The following is an 18536-nucleotide window of genomic DNA, read 5'->3' as shown; positions in this document are numbered from 1 at the left end:
TCACACCCCTACAAACAGTAATTCCATATTCTATTTCGCACCATATATGATAGAAATGACATTTACTTTCTACCCTATACGTCCATCTCCAGTTGTTTTTGTTTTATTTGGGAGTAAAACTTTTCAGCATTTCTGTTTGGTTTGCACAGGAAGTGTCCAATGGCATGACAGGGGATGAATAGATGTGGGGAGCGAGGGAGAGATTAATAGAGGAGGGCAGCTAGAGACTTCCTTCCTGTCTGTATCACTGGTACATTTCCTGTTGTTATATTGGTCTGTCTGTGTTCTCGGCAGGCTTTAAAGTCTAATCTTACCATTCTATACACAAGGCTCAGGTTCAACTGTCACTATAATGTATCTCTGTCATCTCTCAGTGGAGATTATGTAACAAGTCACATGCTTAAAAGAACAGATGTGAGAATGAGAGAAAAAGAGGTCAGTCAGAGAAATAAACAGGACTTGTTATTTGACTAAATATAATTTCCTTCATTATTATAAAAGTTGCTTGCGTTTGGAGGAATTTTAGTGTGTGAATTTTGAAGTTAACTTTGCATTGTTTTCTTGGTTACATGAAGTGAGTTCCAGTTTTCCTTTATTCATCCTCTATTCAAGAGTTCTTACAAACTGGATCTAATGTTTTCTGTTTCTCTCATTTGATCTGAGTAGATTTATTTCTCACAGAGTGTGAGGAAAAGGGATGTTGTCCTGATGCAGCTGATGAGAAAGTCTAGACGAGGAGACTTGCCATTCTACCCACGTTTCTCTAATGAGTAGAGAAATGAGTCTCTCTACCCAGCCAGCCACTGGAGGAATCTCTTTCCTACACACACACACACACACACACACACACACACACACACACACGCTGCCTCCTTATTGCAGACAGAAGGAGCAAATCTAATAAATATGGAAATGTATGAACTTAGAGACAGAGAGAGCTGCTGCAGGCTTAAACCTTAGGAATCTGGAACATATTGTTCACTTATATAGTACAGCTGTTTCTTTACAAAGTAAGAAAAGAAACAGTCAAAAATGTACATTGAGGATAAATAATGTTTATTGCGCTTGTAGGTATACATTTTTAAACAATTGCAACTTGTCGTGTCCAGACTTCTGAGTAAGAGAAATGAGACTCATATTTGGATCAACTTGGTGCAGTGTTTTTCTTCTTTTGGTGTTTGGGATGAAATACATTATTACCCAGAAATATTTTTAGCTATTTTCACCCTTATTACTAATAGGTACTGTAGAGTACAGACAGGATTTGAGGGCATTATTAACCACTGGGGTTAATGGTCTAGTATGGTCAGGTAACTGCCGTGAGTGTATGTAAGGGGCAAACAGGGAAAAGCATTTGCTTCTGTTCCATTTCCAACGAGTAGAAAGCCTAAACCACTGGCGAAACTGTAGTACGTCAACACTAGTGCTGTTAATTATTCAGTGGACAAAATGTGTTTGCCAGAAGGTGCAACTTCTTAGTGTCTATGTCTTCCCGCTGTTTCATATTTCCTCTCATTGTTTAGGGTTTGTGTGTGTGCATGTTATTACTAGAGCAGGTCATATTAGACATGAGGTAAAGCTGTTAAATGTATATGCTGCTGATGGCTGTTTAATGACCTCCATTTTTGTACTGTCACCCCTGTACTGTCAAAAGTTTACATACACATTGCAGAATCTGAAAAATGTTAATTATTTTAACAAAATAAGAGGGATCATAAAAATGCATGCTATTTTTTATTTAGTACTACTGACCTGAATAAGATATTTCACATAAAAGACGTTTACATACTTAATCACTGTTCTTTGGAAAAATCTTTCAGGTCCCACAAATTCTTTGGTTTTTCAGCATTTTTGTGTATTTGAACCCTTTCCAATAATGACTGTATAATTTTGAGATCCATCTTTTCACACTGAGGACAACTGAGGGACTCGTATGCAACTATTATAGAAGGTTCAAACACTCACTGATGCTTCAGAAGGAAACGCGATGCATTAAAAGCAGGGGGGTAAAAACTTTTGAACAGAATGAAGATGTGTAAATTTTCATATTTTGTCTAAATATCTTTTTTTTTTTTCATTTAGTACTGCTCTTCATAAGCTACAGAAGATATTTACATGTTTCCCCAAAGACAAAATAAGTTCAATTTACCCTTATCTTATCTCTATCTAAGTTTTCACCCCCTGGCTTTTTAAAAAATGCATTGTATTTCCTTCTGAAGCATTAATAAGAGTTTGAACCTTCTGTACTAGTTGCATATGAGTCCCTGAGTTATCCTCAGTGTCATTGTTGGAAAGGGTTCAAATACACAAAAATGCTGAAAAACCACAGAATTTGTGGGACCTGACGTTTTTTTTCTGAAGAACAGCAGGCAGTTTAACTGTTCAGGACAGGGCAGTTAAACAAGGGACTCAAACAACTGAAACAAAAAAACACAGCTGTGGTTCAACACAGTATTAAGAATCAAGTGTATGTAAACTTTTGAATGGGGTTATTTTTATAATTTCAACTATTATGTTCTCTTGTGGACTATATGTAAATGACTTTTATGTGAAATATCTTAATCAGGTCATCGTTTTGTATGCTCCCTTTTATTTTGGTAAAATAATGAACAGTTTGCAGTTTCTGCAAGGTGTATGTAAACGTTTGACTTCAACTGTATAGTATATATATACATCTTTTCGAAATAGTTTATGCTTGTTATGCTTAATATATGTTCACAGTGTGAACTGTGCTTATAGTACAATGAGTTTTTGACGTGACTGTAGTGTACAGAAATTTGTCTGGCCATAAAAAAGAGCAGAAATTATTATATAGTGCTGTTGTTCAAAGTTATTTTTGCTGCTTGTTTATTACTCCGGTCTTCAAAATGCCCATTGATTTTCTAGTTATTTATAACATGAATATGTTTTCATTAAAGTGATATTTAACATGTGATATGTAACATCCGACTCTTCTTTTACAATCTTCCTGTGTCCTTTGTGTTGATTTTCTTAAAGGTTATATGAGGATATTTCATCTGTTTTGTGTGTGTGTGCCCTGTAGAGTGCAGCAGCGACACAGAGTCCAGTGATTGGAAGTCCTCCTGGAGACGGAATGCCTTTGCCCCCGGGATTTTTTCAGGTACACACACACAAACTGCATTGAAACACTAGGCTTTGTTTACACTGCTCGCTAATCTAATTTGATAAACAAATTAGTGTCCTTTCCTGACCAACATAGTTATTAATACTGATTTTATATTACTATTGCATTGGTTTTAAAGGATTAGTTCACTTCCCGAATAAAAATGTCCTGATAATTTACTCACCCCAATGTCATCCAAGATGGGATAAATGGGGATCAGTGAGTTGAAGGTCCAAATTGCAGTTTCAATGCAGCTTCAAAGGGCTCTACACGATTCCAGCCGAGGAATAAGGGTCTTATCTAGCAAAACCATCCATCATTAAAAAAAAAAAAAATGTAAACACTTTTTAACCATGTTGGAGGTGGAGGTACCAACCCAGTGTTTACAAAGCAAACGATGTTGGATGATTTTGAAGTTGGAGATTTTCGCCCTACCCTACGTTTTTGAACCAAAATATCCAGACAAAGAACTAACTGCGTGTGACCTTTCCAACACGATTAAGACCCTTATTCCTCATCTGGGATCATGTAGAGCCCTTTGAAGCTGCAATAAAACGGCAATTTGGATCTTCACCCTGTTGGCTCCCATTGAAGTCCACTATATGGAGAAACATCCTATAATGTTTTCCTCAAAAACCTTCATTTCTTTCGACTGAAGAAAGAAAGACATGAACATCTTGGATGACATGGGCGTGAGTAAGCTATCAGGAAATTTTTATTCTGGAAGTGAACTAATCCTTCAACTTAATTTCATTGAAATACCTTATTCATAAATGTCATTGAATGACAGTGCTTTTTTCACTGTTTTGAAACAACAAAAGACTGCCATTGAAAAACTAGTTTGAATAGAGAATTTCTATTCTTCTTCTGAGATTGACAGTTGAACCGGGCGAGACAGTGCTGAGTCAGGACAGATTATGACTGAATGGGCAATTAAATATTTATTCAGGCCAAGAAAACTATATGTGGATGTCCATGACAGAAGATTATGCAAGGATTTCCATACTTTCATTTTTTAATTGGATTGTGGAATGTGTTATATTTAAAGGAGGATTTTGAGTGCATAAATACTGGGCTGTGTGTCTGTCAGTGATAATGCACCAGAACATACATCGATTAACTGTCAGCATCTGAGAGCTGCTGTCCTGCATGATGTGTATTGACAATCTTAGGCTCAGATTCCCAGAGAATCCATCCATCAGATCTAACAATCCTTTCTTCAGTAGTCGTTTCTAACTCGCACAGTCTGATCTGGTGTTATTTTAACCAACCCTCTGAGATATCTGCTTTGAACTTCACAAATGTAGCACGGTTCACCATACATCTGTTATATAAATACAGCACTTTCCTTTGTATTGAAGTCAATGTGTTGCTGTTTGCAACCCATTTTAACATCCATTGTGTGCTGTATTTATGAGTAAAATAGGATATTGAATTTTTGAACAGTAGGTTTTTTTCTGTTTTTTTTAAAGAAGTCTCTTCTGCTCCAAAGTACAGCAAAAGCAGTAAAATTTTGAAATATTTTCACTATTTAAAATAACTGTTTTCTGTTTGAATATGTTTTAAAATGTCATTTATTCCTGTGATTTCAAAGCTGAATTTTTAGCATCATTACTCCAGTCAGAAATCTAATTTGCTGCTCAAAAACATTTATTATTATTAAATGAATTGAATAGAAAGTTCAAAAGAACCGCGTTTATCTGAAATACAAATCTTTTGCAACATTATAAATGTCTTTATCATCACTTTAGAACATTTTTAAGCAATTTGGATCTTTCTATTCATCAAAGAATCCAGAAAAAAATTACTCAGCTGTTTTAAATATTAAAAATAATAATACAAACATGTTTCTTGAACAGCAAATCAGCATATTTGAATGATTTCTGAAGGATCATGTGACACTGAAGACTGGAGAAATGATGCTGAAATTTTAGCTTTGATCACAGAAATAAATTACGTTTTAAAATATATTTGAATGGACAAAAATAGTAAAAAATATTAAAAACTTTTACTGGTTTTGCTGTACTTTGGATCAAATAAGTGCTGGCTTGGTGACTTTAAAAAACATTAAAAATCTTACTGTTTAAAAAACTTTTGACTGCTAGTGTATATCTTGCATATTTTCTAGAATAAAAATAGAACGGTCACGGAAATGCTACATCTAATTCTAGTAGTGAAGAAATCATTTTGCATGTCCATACGCTCTCTCTTATTTGTATGCGTAATATGTCGAAAACATGACTTCTTGTCTCATCACATTTAGTTAGAAATGGCATGAATGATGTAAAAACATATTTGAGAGACAAGTCAAATAATTTGCATCGCTGGATATTGCTGTCAGCTGTTTAACATTTCTATCATAAAGCAGTTGTCAAATATGAAATGTTTTGATACTTCCATTGTACCTCACTCTCTATCAGTGTTACAACTGACACTTTACGCAATAATTCACACTCTGCTGCTGTGAACAGTAAACTCTGCTTACTTTGATTTGATTGGCCATCTCAGTCATTTTGACATTGATGAGCGCTGTTACAACACCTAAAAATGTACATTTTAAATCCTTTTGTCATCCTAACAAAAAACAGAGCACTACATAAAGGAGTGCAGTAGAGCAGTGCAAGAGCTTTAAGCACTGGGGTGGACAATTTAGCCATTTGTATTTTTTTGTCTATGGTGGTTACTGCCCTGCATTCAAATAAGACCAAGAATTTGCATTTAAAAAGCAAATAGTGTCATTTTGATTTCATGTTGACTTTAAGGAAGGTTCTGTACAGTCACTCAATAGACTTTTAGAAATTGCATTACTGTAAACATGCTTTTCCTGTTTTTACAATGAGGAATGAATTAAAGCCACATGTGTTGCCAATAAAGTTTAACCCATTTCATTTGACAAAAGCATTAAAGTGAAACATCCGAAGTACAGATTTAAAATACAAATGCGGTGTTGCCATCTGGTGGTGTGATTTATGGTACCACTCAGTTTCTCTGGTTTGTGATGTAGACTGAATTAATTGATCTCTGTGCTTATGTCACTGCAGCAGTTTATGTCTCCTCGATACCCAGGTGGGCCCAGAGGTTCTATCAGAATACCCAATCAGGTATTTTCACTCATATATTCCACTTTCAGGATCTAAAGTTTTAATTCAGTGGAGGATAATGACTGATTCTTCAATTTGGTTTGTTTTGAACAGACAATGGGGCCTGGGAACCAGCCCCTCATACCCAGCGGGATGGATCCTATAAGACAGCCAGGTATTTAAAAACTAACAAGTATGTAAAAATGACAATACTTGTTACACCGTGTTCTAACTACACACGATGCGATAAAATGTATCTTTCCCATGTTTATCTAAGACTCAAATTTAAATTCTCGAAATTTAAATTTTACAAACAGTTTCTATTTCTGCGACGTTGCGGCTGGAATAACATACAAACTATGACAATTATAATCTCAGGTACTGATTATGTGCTTTATTCAATGTTGAAAGTGTCTAATGTGAATTTGAATATCCTATTGCTTTACATTTACAGCCGTACTGAAAGCAACAATAGATCATTTCCCTCAGATCATCTACGGCTGCAGGCCGTAACTTTTAGCGCTCTAGCGGCTATTACACTGAACTGCTTGCGTCTTGCGGAAGAACATTGTAGCTGGGGCTACTTCTCTGTTTATGTCTATGACGAATCACGCAGGTACCAGGCTACTCCGCAGCGGTACCTACCCAAACCAGTCTAAAATAGTCCGAATATATTGTTATAAGTGTACGGTAGTGATTCATGACAAGCCAAAAACACGGGTTGGAAAATTGATTCATGGTGTAGCTTATTGTATAAATTTTGAGCACAATAAAGCTTTAAGCCAACTTTATACTACAAACCAACAAATGTTTTCAGTGACAAAGATGGTATTAGGGTTACCATATTTTAGTTTTCAAAAAAGAGGACGTAGGACGAGGGGTGGGGGGTTGGGGTCCTAGTTTTGGTATCAAAATATGTCATTTCCATACCAAAACTACATATTTTACAGTCACTGTTATAGAGATTGATCATAAACACAGCTAAAAAGCTTCCTACACTCTTAAAAATAAAGGTGCTTCACAATGCCATAGAAGAACCTTTTTTGTTAAAATGGTTCCATAAATTTATTTGTGAATTTTATTGGCGAAAGAAGGTTCTTCAGATTATAAAAAGGTAAGAAAGAGATGGTTCTTTAAAGAACCTTTGACTGAATGGTTCTTTGTGGAACCAAAAATGGTTCTTCATGGCATCGCTATGAAGAACCTTTTAAAGCATCTTTATTGTTAAGAGTGTACCACAGTGGCCATCCTTCACAAAACTAATATCTACCACAGATTTATCACAGAATGCAAAATGTTTCAATACAAGCATTTCAGTCAAATGGAATGTATGCAATATTTCAAACTTTCAAAAAATCAACCCGCCGCAACAGTTTAAAATCAGCCCAATTCCGTGGAAAAAATGCGGATTTGGCAACCCTACATCCAACACGAACTGCATCCAAAGCGATTTAAATTCTCTGCATATTGATAGCGACTCCATGATGCGCGAAAATTATATTCAATATTAGAATGTTTGCGGGAGACAACCGTCCCGCGCAAGGCTTTAATACAAAAACAGAGACAGTGAATGGCGACTGTAGAAAGCAAAAGCCGAACCCCGGACATTTTGGGTGATTTAGGAATCCCGGCCGGACGCATTTTTTAAGTCCAAAAAGAGGACATGTCCGGGGGAAAGAGGACGAATGGTCACCCTACTCAGTATGTAGTTTTAATAATGTTATAAAGGTTTAGCCTAATATTTATGAATTAGACTATAAACATGTCAATTTCGTTTGAATAGATGTGATATTTGAGCGATTCTGTCACGTCGCGTCTGGTGAGGAGAGCCAAATTAATTGTCGCTGGAATCTTGTCGCGTCGTGTGTAGTTACTCTACACCTCACCACCTGCCCCAATTTGTTTATGAAATACTTTTTTTTAAGTTTCTGACTGATATCCTTTCAGTTTTTGAAAATGAAAAAGTCTGTAGATCCTTTAAACAGCCATAATAATACATCAAACTATGAAATATGAAACCTCTTTGCTTCCTTTTTCCATTTATAAGGCCATCTCAACATGAGTGGACCCATGCAGCGGATGACCCCTCGAGGAATGGTTCCTATTGGACCACAGGTGAATTATCCATGGATAATTAGGCAAATTTGTATAAGCATGTTAACCTGTTCATTAACTTTATTGTAATGTGTTATTGGGTATAATTTGTGTTTCAGAACTATGGTGGTGGGATGAGACCTCCCCTAAATGCCTTAGTGGGACCTGGGATGCCTGGGATTAACATGTAATTGTATTCACATAACAATCCATCATTATTTCATAAATACTCCAGAAATTATTAAACGATCGTTCACCCAAAAATTTAAATTCTGTCATTAATTACTCACCCTCATGTCATTCCAAACCCATAAGACCTTCATTCATCTTCGGAACACAAATTAGGATATTTTTGATGAAATCCAAGAGCTTTCTGACCCTGCATAGTAGGGCTGGGCGATTTGGCCTAAAATCAAAATCTCGATTAATTGAACATTTTAACCCAATTACGATTAATGAACGATTATTTTATTCATTAATAAAATTATATTTAATTATATTTAAATAAATTTTTTTTTTTGCCCTCATAGTTCACTGACAAGTTTTGTACAGTAAATATGTGCACATATTACAAGTGAGAGATTTTTGAATGAAGGGTGCACACACTATCTACTATCTATGATTATTTATTAAACATCAGTCTTGAACAACTGAAATTAAAGCACACATTGCTTAAAACGAAAAGTCACATTTTTCTTAAATTAGTGAAAATAAATAACTTGCACTTTTGGAAACAAAATAAATTATTTATAAAATAATAATAAATATTAAAAGTAGAAAATAAGCAGTATCTCTTCTAAATAAAATTACTCTTGTATATCCTGTAAATACTTTTTACTGTATAAATACTGCTTAAGCTCTCCATCGACATGTCGGAGGAATAATGTAACGTAACGGGGTCACATGACTCCACACGCGGCAGTGTTTTTAAAGGGAAAGTAATTGAAATAATTGACCTGGAAAAATTTGATCGATTATAGGTTCTGAATGTCGATTTCGATTACTTTTCGATTAATCGCCCAGCCCTACTGCATAGACAACAACGTAACTGACACATTCCTAGAAAGATAGTAAAGGACATTGATAAAATAGTCCATGTGACATCAGTGCTTCAACTGTAATGTTATTTTTTTCTGAGCAAAGAAAACAAAAATAACAACTTTATTCAACAATTTCTTCTATTCCATGCATGCGTCGTGGTACTCTCGAGAACGCACATTGAAGACATTGAATGAAGAAACTGATGAATAAAGTTATTTTTGTTTTCTTTGCGTACAAAAAGTATACTTGTAGTTACATAAAATTAAGGTTGAACCACTGATGTTACATGGACTATGCAGGGTCAGAAAGCTCTCAGATTTCGTCAAAAAATATCTTAATTTGTGTTCCGAAGATGAATGAAGGTCTTACGGGTTTGGAACGACATGAGGGTGAGTAATTATTGACAGAATTTTCATTTTTGTGTGAACTATCTCTTTAAATCCAACAAAGAATTTGAATTCTTTTAACTTACCTCATTTTGTTCCAAACCTGTATGATGTTCTTTGTTCTGTGGACATGGTTTCATTTTTGGGTGGACTATTTCTTTAACTCAGAATCTCTATTGTACTACTGTATAAATTGTGTAACACTATACATATGTATACTGTTGTGTAAAGGGGTCCTGCAGGAGGAAGACCATGGCCAAACCCTCCAAATAATTCGGTTAGTTCTCAACTTATGTGTTGTAACTGATCAAAATCCTTGGATCCTAAACAATATAAATACTAGTACGCTCTCCCTGCAGATTCCTTATTCATCTGCATCTCCAGGCAGTTATTCGGTAGGTAATGTAGTGTTTTCTAAGCTGTCTTTGTTGTCTTGTTTGAGGTAACTTTGGCTAACACACTCTGGTCATTTGAATAAGCAGAATCAGTGTGTTTGCAGGGTCCCCCAGCAGGAGGCGGCCCTCCGGGCACACCCATCATGCCCAGTCCCGCAGGTAACAAACCCTGGATCAATCAGCACAATACAAAACACAAATCCACTGACAGCCTGTAGACATTTTAAAGCATCATAGGGAAACAAAGCTCCTCTGAAAAGCGCAGCAATGCATTCTTTACCCATACTAAGTCAATTATTTTGTCTTTAGCTAAAATGGATAACTAATGTATGATGTACAATATTGATTTTAGAGTCAAACAACTCAAGTGACAACATGTACAGCATAATCAGCTCAGTCCCTCCAAATGGAAACAGACCAAATGTAAGTCTCATTAGTTTTTAAAATAAAAACATATAAAGCATATTTGGTTTAAGCGATTTTTCCTTTCAGTTTCCATTAGTTTCAGGTTCTGATGGTCCAATAAGCAGCATGGCAGGCATGGAGCCTCATCATCTGAATGGTTCATTAGGTAAAACAGATTTAACTGACATAACACAATGCCAAACATTCTCGCCTTTACTAGTTTTCATTGAATCTTTCCCTTTTTCCTCTATTCAACAGGATCTGGTGACATTGAAAGCCTCCCAAAGGTATGGGACATTTCCGTACTGTTTTGACAGACATTTAAACAGCAACGACCATTTCTCTGAAATTCATTTGTGGGTTTTTAGTCCTCATGTTCAATTTTAACACTCATCAGAGCTCACCAGGAAACCTCAGCATGAATAATCAGCCTGGCACACCAAGAGATGATGGAGAAATGGGTGGCAACTTCCTCAACCCATTTCAAAGTGAAAGCGTATGTATGCAGACAGCCTTTGTTTTCTGGGATCATTTGTGTTAAATACAGCAGCAGCTGTTATTCAAACTACCTTCCTGTCTTGCAGTATTCTCCAAACATGACAATGAGCGTTTGAGAGGACAGCACAGGAGTTACGTTTTCACCGTGTTCAGCAGAAAAACTGAATCTTCTCCCAACCGGCTCTTTGGTTTTCTACTCATTTTGTCTTTGGTGAACTATTGTGAATTACAGTGACGTCATCCTACACCAAATCTAAATAAACCTAAGCAAGCCATGAACTGAAGCAGAAGACACCTAGAAGAAGCTTTTTCAGCCTTTTTTGTCATTCCACGGTTAATGTGTCCTGTCTCCTGTTTGGATTCACACAGGGCTTAATCCATTTTTTTTATTTTTCTATATACCTTTTTTTTATGTAATTTTTGTTTGTTCATAGCTGATACCAAGAAGCCCTCAGTATCCTATACAGCAGTCCCACAATGATAAACTCCACTTTAAGATGCAGCATAATTTACCCAATCACACACTGTTATGATTGAACAGCAGAAGTATTATTATTATTTTTTTTTTTTGCTTTTGAGTTAATTAAACTTGATATTTCAAGGCCTTTGTTCAATGCGTTATTTTCAAATTAGGTTTAAACAGGGACTTGGTTTTGGCCACTGGAATCTACTACTTTATCAAACACATTGTTCAGGCAAACCAAAGGTTGGCTTAATTTCAGTTGCGTTCCGGAATAAAACAAATGTACAGTATATCCCTAAATGTAATGGACTGACCTGAACTTTTTAGGACTGACCTCAAAATTTGTCATGTTGGATTTGTTCTTGTAAATACAGCTGTCTGTGAAGAATTTGGATATGCTGATATAAAAATCATTTTCACCATATGTAGTATGTGTTTTTGTACACAAAAACTGCACAAGCCACCATCAGTTAGTCCATGCTGCTGGTTTATGCTGGTGTTGATCTTGCTGGTTAAGCTACTAAAGCAGTACATTCTTTCTGGATAGATGGCCAACTAATATTTTTTGCTGCCTACGAAATTCAAGCGGGTCTCTAACTGAAGGGATAGTTCACCAAAAAATGAAAATTCTGTCATTACTCACCTTCGTGTCGTTTCAAACCCGTAAGACCTTCGTTCATCTTCGGAACACAAATTAAGATAGTTTTGATGAAATCCGAGAGCTTTCTGGCCCTGCATAGACAGCAACACAATGTTCAAGGCCCAGAAGGATAGTAAGTACATTGTTAATATAGTCCATGGGACATCAGTGGTTCAACCGTAATTTCATGATGCCTTGTGCGCAAAGAAAACGAAATAACGACTTTATTCAGCAATTTCTTTCTTACAGGTTTGGAACGACATGATAGTGAGTAATTTATGACAGAATTTTAATTTTTGGGTGAACTGACTCTTTAAATAGCTTGATTGAGACAAACTCATATATCAGCGTTTGAAGCACAAAATATGTTGGCATTTTAAAATATTTTAATCCTATATTCACATCATATACATTGTTTGTTTGAATTGTTAAAAAGAAGTCTGATGCTCACCAAGGCTGCATTTATTTGATCAAAAACAGTAATGTTGTAAATTATTATAATTTAAAATAGCTATTCTTCCGAATTCTTTAATGTGTATTAAAGATTTTCTTTTAAATATAAATAATATAGAACATTATAAATGTCTTTACTGTCAATTCAATGCATGTTTGCTAAATAAAAAGTTTTAATTTTCTGACATCATTTTTTAACTGTAATGTACTGTGTAAACTGTAACATCTACACTACCAGTTAAAAGTTTTTGAACTCTTAAGATTTTTTATGTTTTTTAAAGATTTTTCTACTGCTCACCAATCTTGCATTTATTTGATGCAAAATACAGAAAAAGCATTAATATTTATTTAAAATAACTATAGTTTTATTCCCAGAAAAAAATATAGTTTATTCCTGTGATCAAAGTGTTTTCAGTGTCACGTGATCACTCAGAAATCATTCTAATATGCTGATTTGCTGCTCAAGAAACATTTCTTTGTTATTATTATCAATATTAAAACAATTGAGTACATTTTAAAGGATTATTTGATGAATAGAAAGATCCAAAGATCAGCATTTATCTGTTATAAAAAGCTTTTGTTGCAATACAGTTCAAAGTCAGCATAATTTTTTGGAATTGATCAAAAGTGATGATAAAGACATTTCTAATGTAACGAAAGATTTTATTTTAGATAAATTCCATTCATCAAAGATACCCGAAAAACAATTCTACTCAGCTGTTTTCAACATCTAAATCTTTTTGAGCAGCAAATCAGAATATTAGAATGATTTCTGAAGGATCATGTGACTGGAGTAATGATGCTAAAAATTCAGATTTGAAATCAGGAATAAATTACATTTTAAAATTATTATAAATAACAAAAATATACACAATTTTACTGTACTTTGCAGATCAAATAAATGCAGGCTTGGTGAGCAGAAGACACCTCTTTAAAAAACATTAAAATCCTACTGTTCAAAAACTTTTGACTGGTAGTGTGCCTAAAGGTAAACCCATAATTAACTAGTGTAAATGTTTTTTAGAATTTAGTTTTTGAGAATTTTCACTCAAGTAACTATAAAAATCCAGCCAGCTGGTCCCAAAAGGTATGTGCATTTCAGTGAACAGAAATAACGTTTATTTTTTGTCTTTACAAAGCATTATGTATCAGGTACGTAAATACGCTTTTATTGGCAAGAATATATCTATTAGACATGGTAACAAATTCATACAAAAATAAAGTTAGAATATATACATTAGCAAAGATGTTAGAAAAGCATAGAAATGGTCTCAGTGCCAGAGTCCTTTAGATATTCTTGGAAATGTTATGAATAATAGCTAATTCAAGAGTTCCAATGATAGTGCAATTACCTCCAACCATCCTAAATGAGCTGAACCTGATGAAGCAAATCATTTAAAGTTCTTGGAAACCTACTACAGACGGGTTGAGAAGGTTTCTCATCCTGGTCAGCTGCAAAGTTCTTAAAACTCTTTCAAAACCAGCCCGGTTTTCATGCCATCAGCTTCCTGTACTGGTTACTCACGCTGCTTTTGAAAGTCTCCAGCTTGCTGGATCTGGTGGTGCTGGTGAACTGCGCGCTCCTTTCGATGCCTGACACTCCCTGGCATTTGAGAAAGGCAAGAACCTGTTTTTGGCACTGAGACGACCCGAAGTAGTACATGAGGGGGTCCAGACAGCAGCTGACGCTCCCTATGCACGTTGACACTAGGTATGCGGCGTAGGACGCATCGCTGTGCTTGTGAGCGAACTGTACATAATGCGACAACAGAATGATGTTTGTGGGCGCGAAGCATATGACAAACACAGCAAAGACAGTAACGGCCATAAAAACAGCCCGCGTTTTTTTCGCGCGGTTTTCCACGTTAGCCGCGCACAAGGCTTGGATGATGCGCACGTAGCAGACGGTGCTAAAAATGAGCGGGATGAAGAAGAAAACCGAAGAGATGATGGGGAAAAAGTACAGGTAATACTCGCGGAGGTGGTGGATGTCAAGAACGTCGTGACAGGTGGTAATGCCAAGGTCAGGTAGATGAATGGTTTGATTGGAAATTAGCAATGGTGTCACACCGCCGATGGATAAAAGCCACATGGCGGCGCACACGACGGACGCGGTTTGCGGACTGCGCCAGGTGAGCGAGTCCATCGGGTAAACGACCGCCATAAAGCGGTCCACACTAATGCACATCATCAGCAGCACAGAGCAGTACATGTTGCAGTAGAAAGCAGCTGTGACAAAACGACACATGCCGGCCCCGTAAATCCAGTTATTTCCGTTGTAATGGTAGGCTATTCTAAACGGGAGCACCAGGACGAACAGAAGGTCGGCGCAGGCTAAATTCATCATGTAAATCGCCGCCGGTTTCTTCGGTCTCACTTTGCGCACAAACATGACCAGCGCCAGCAGATTAAGAGGGGCGCTGATGATGAACACCACAATGTAAATTGTTGGGATGACAACAGTCACCACGCGTCCTGTGAGCAAGCTTGAGGCCTCCGGAGAGATGTGATAAGTCTTTTTAACCACACGGTGGTGGTGGTCTTTCTTGGGTTTGGACACTTGACCCAAACCGGAGCCGCTGCCCTCCTCCTGCACATCAAGGTAATCAATCGGCTCATCGGTGACGGTGAGGAAGAAACCAGAAAATGTCCGAATAAACGTTTCTGGAAAAAAAAGAAGTATATAATGAAACGATTTAGAAGTAAAATGTTTGGTATGTAAGTAAATATATAAATAAAATAGTAAAAATAAAAAACACGGTCACACTAATCATAATGATTCCTGCAGTAGTAATAATAATAATAATAATAATAATAATAATGTGTTCGTTTTTACAGTTTTACACAGGGTTCCTACAGGGTTTGAAAACGTATGGAAAAGTATTTAATTTGATTTCAGTATTTTCCATGTCTTAAAAAGTATGGAAAAAAATTAAAGCGGAGCATGGAAAAATATTTGTGTTTCCAGACTGTTGCTCCTATTTAGTTTTTTATAACAGAAAATTTAACGAAAATACATTTATTGTACAAAAAGCAAGATTTCTGTTTAGTGATTCTTTAGTAATTTGTCAAATACGACTGAATGAATTCAAGGTGAACTTTTTCATTATGCAAAATGCAGGTTATAAGCATTTTGGGTTTCTTCTCACAAATGTTCTTAGCACCATATTACATGACCTCAAGGACCTTTGCGCGAAGATATACTTATATGTGCGCACGAGAAACCATTAAACTAAGCATGTAGGTCAATGTGCACTGAGCCACCTATTGTGCCATTAGCCCATTTCACTGTGTGGTTTCTTGGCCTCCACTTTTTTTTACAGTACCTGTCTTTTTTATAGACCCTAGAATTTGGCAAATTTTATGCCATCAGTCTATTTTGTGTCATAGTTATTGCACCACCACAGAGGATGTGTTCAATTGGCCATAGGCCTTGATATTACTATAAGAAAAGTCAAATTTTGCGCTCCTGGAGTCCCGTGTTCGAATCCCGACTCGAGGACTTTTCCCGATCCCACCCCCTTTCTCTAAAATGAATCTTTAAAAAAAAGAAAAGACCAAGTAAGCAAGTACTTGAGCAAGTAAGTTAATTCATGTGCATTCATGTTCTTGTTTTATTTATAGTAAGATGGCAGTGATGCACAAAGGAAATAAGTTACATAAAACTAAAAATTTTAATGCAGAATCATGCACATGTGAATTGTTTCTCGAGGGTACAAAAAAGGTCTCTTGTGTGCATGTAAAAGTCTGTATTTTTAATTTCTCCTTTTATTTTAGTGGCTCTGTATATTGTCGCCTAAAGAAAATAAATTTTAAAAAACCTGAGAAAAAAAAAATATTTACAGATGACTGTACTATAAACCAAATATAAGGCTGAAAATGCTTTACGAACCATTTATGTTAAATATGGCCTGAAATCTACTAGTTTTGGAAGTTTGAGTTTGGAAACGTGTGGAATTTTGAAATGGAAAATGTGTAGGAACCCTGTTTACAGTATTGCTACCAAATCCCCCCTTATTTTAACTTTATTTGTATCTTAGATTAGCCTACTATATATTTAAAAATTCTAATATAGGGTAGATTACTTACAAACTGTAATCCGTTATTGATTCCAAATTGCATGACAAAAATTGTAGTTAGTAACATAGTAATCAGACTACTTTTTGATTACTTTTAGATTACTTTTGACCTAACTGGTTTATCACATTTATTTTAATAGGATAATACTGTACCATATTGACATAAAATACAAAGAGTAAGAAAATATATTCAATTTGTTATTATTAACAACATGAAGTGCATTAAACATTACATCAAGGTTTCCCAAACTGTTTTTTATTTTTTATTTGTGAAGTAACTGCAGGGGGTTTGAGGGTAATGAAAAGCTAATATTTAAATAAATCATAAAAAACTCAATGAACATGCAAATATGATATGATGCAAAACTAAAAACTTTCTGAGTGAATTTACAGTCAAACCAAAAATTATTCAGACACCAGATATAATATTTGATATTTTTTTACGAGTGGGTGCAGGACACTATAGGACACTATATTCATTTATGTAAGTGAGGATGGCAAGATAAAGTAAACTGTGATATATTATACAGAAAAAATGTTCATACAGTGGACTACCAGTAAAATTGCTTAAACATTTGGGACCAAAAATTATTCAGACACTTTGACCTGACCATGTTTTGCTTAACCTTTTTTTTTTTTCTTGAATTGATAATGTGACTTTTTTACACCACAGACTGAACAAAATTAAGAATTGCTTGGTAATTGGTCAACAAAGGACTGATAGAACAACTTTGTCAAAATTTTGGGTTGATTTCAATCCATTAAATACCTTTCTATCAAAGTTATCTGACATTATCAAGATGAATTTGTTCTGACACAGTTTAACTCTTGAGTGAATTTTTAACTCTTGAATTTTGGTTTGACTGTAAGCGGTAGGCTATTTTAGAAAGGAACATTCAAAAGATGAAAAAGAGAAACCAATAAATTATGAATAATGTATTGCTAATATGTAATCATGCAATCAATAAAAAAGTGTAGTAGAGTGTTTTAATGTAATAAAATGTAATGTGTAAAAATGTAATTTAATCTAATTACAAGTACTTAATTTTCTAATCTGATTACGTAATCCAGATTACATGTAATCAGTTACTACCCAGATCTGTCAGTAAACATAGTGTGCACTTCGCGTCCCATAGTATCTAGCTGGACGCAGTAGGCAGCTATTTAACTCGCACATCATTTTAAGCGGTTAATTGTTTAAAAAAAAAAGTACAGGAGTTAACATTTATTCCGCTCTCCAAAGCTTTGTAAATTACTTAAGTTTATTACATTTCAGCCTGTGTCACGTGCAAATAAAGAGAAGTGTCTTACCGTTCTTGGGCAGCGCAATCGCAGAGCACGCCACAGCCAGCAGCCCCATCAACACCGCAATCCGCAACATCACGACTGAATGAAGCGCTGCAGATCAAAAATGATGAAAGACCGCAAATACGAAATAAACAGGCAAAGACTTTTCCCTGAACGAGCCTGATCGCGGTCGCTATTTCAGCAGCAGTCCTCAGACATCAGAAAAGACTGGAGGGTGGATATAGATTCACTCACTCCCCTGTCTGCCGAATGCATGTCAACGCCCACTCGAACAAGCGACACCAGGACCAGCTGTGATATAACTTTCAAAGTACATATTTCGAAGGGTGGAGTTATTAAATATTTACTTTACAGTATGTTATGCATTGTTCATCTGTTTTACAAAGTACTATTAGAACATGCAGTATGATGGAGCGATTTTTGTTTGGAGGATAGAAATAACAAAAATGTCCTAATTTAAAATAAAAAACAGTCAAAAGTTTTTAATTTTTTAATGTTTTTTGAAGTCTCTTCTACTCTCCAAGCCTGCATTTATTTGATCTAAAGCACAGCAAAAACAGTAAAATTGTG

The 18536-nt window shown here is 35.6% G+C and overlaps 2 protein-coding genes across 2 annotated transcripts in view; one reads left to right on the top strand and one right to left on the bottom strand.

The window, feature by feature from the left end:
- The window catches only part of ssbp2a (single stranded DNA binding protein 2a), a 40391-nt gene extending 28481 nt beyond the window's left edge, over positions 1-11910 (top strand). The window contains exons 5-17 of the mRNA XM_073839413.1: positions 3044-3121; positions 6166-6225; positions 6319-6379; positions 8252-8319; positions 8418-8485; positions 9957-10002; positions 10085-10120; positions 10225-10279; positions 10473-10547; positions 10623-10691; positions 10784-10812; positions 10923-11021; positions 11110-11910. Of these exons, the coding sequence (XP_073695514.1) occupies positions 3044-3121; positions 6166-6225; positions 6319-6379; positions 8252-8319; positions 8418-8485; positions 9957-10002; positions 10085-10120; positions 10225-10279; positions 10473-10547; positions 10623-10691; positions 10784-10812; positions 10923-11021; positions 11110-11139 (774 nt within the window). The 3' untranslated portion in view covers positions 11140-11910. The remainder of the gene's footprint in view (positions 1-3043; positions 3122-6165; positions 6226-6318; positions 6380-8251; positions 8320-8417; positions 8486-9956; positions 10003-10084; positions 10121-10224; positions 10280-10472; positions 10548-10622; positions 10692-10783; positions 10813-10922; positions 11022-11109) is intronic.
- A 1689-nt stretch (positions 11911-13599) lies between these two features.
- Positions 13600-18154, bottom strand: f2r (coagulation factor II (thrombin) receptor). Its single transcript, XM_073841320.1, has 2 exons — positions 17970-18154; positions 13600-15243 (listed from the first exon to the last, which is right to left on the bottom strand). Exons 1-2 carry the CDS (start codon positions 18037-18039, stop codon positions 14072-14074), a joined length of 1242 nt encoding a protein of 413 aa, XP_073697421.1. The 5' UTR covers positions 18040-18154; the 3' UTR covers positions 13600-14071.
- Positions 18155-18536: the final 382 nt, after the last annotated feature.

The sequence above is a fragment of the Garra rufa genome, chromosome 5 (assembly GCF_049309525.1).
Source record: "Garra rufa chromosome 5, GarRuf1.0, whole genome shotgun sequence".
In the NCBI taxonomy this organism is placed as follows: Eukaryota; Metazoa; Chordata; class Actinopteri; order Cypriniformes; family Cyprinidae; genus Garra; species Garra rufa.
This window is presented reverse-complemented; position numbering and strand designations above follow the sequence as displayed.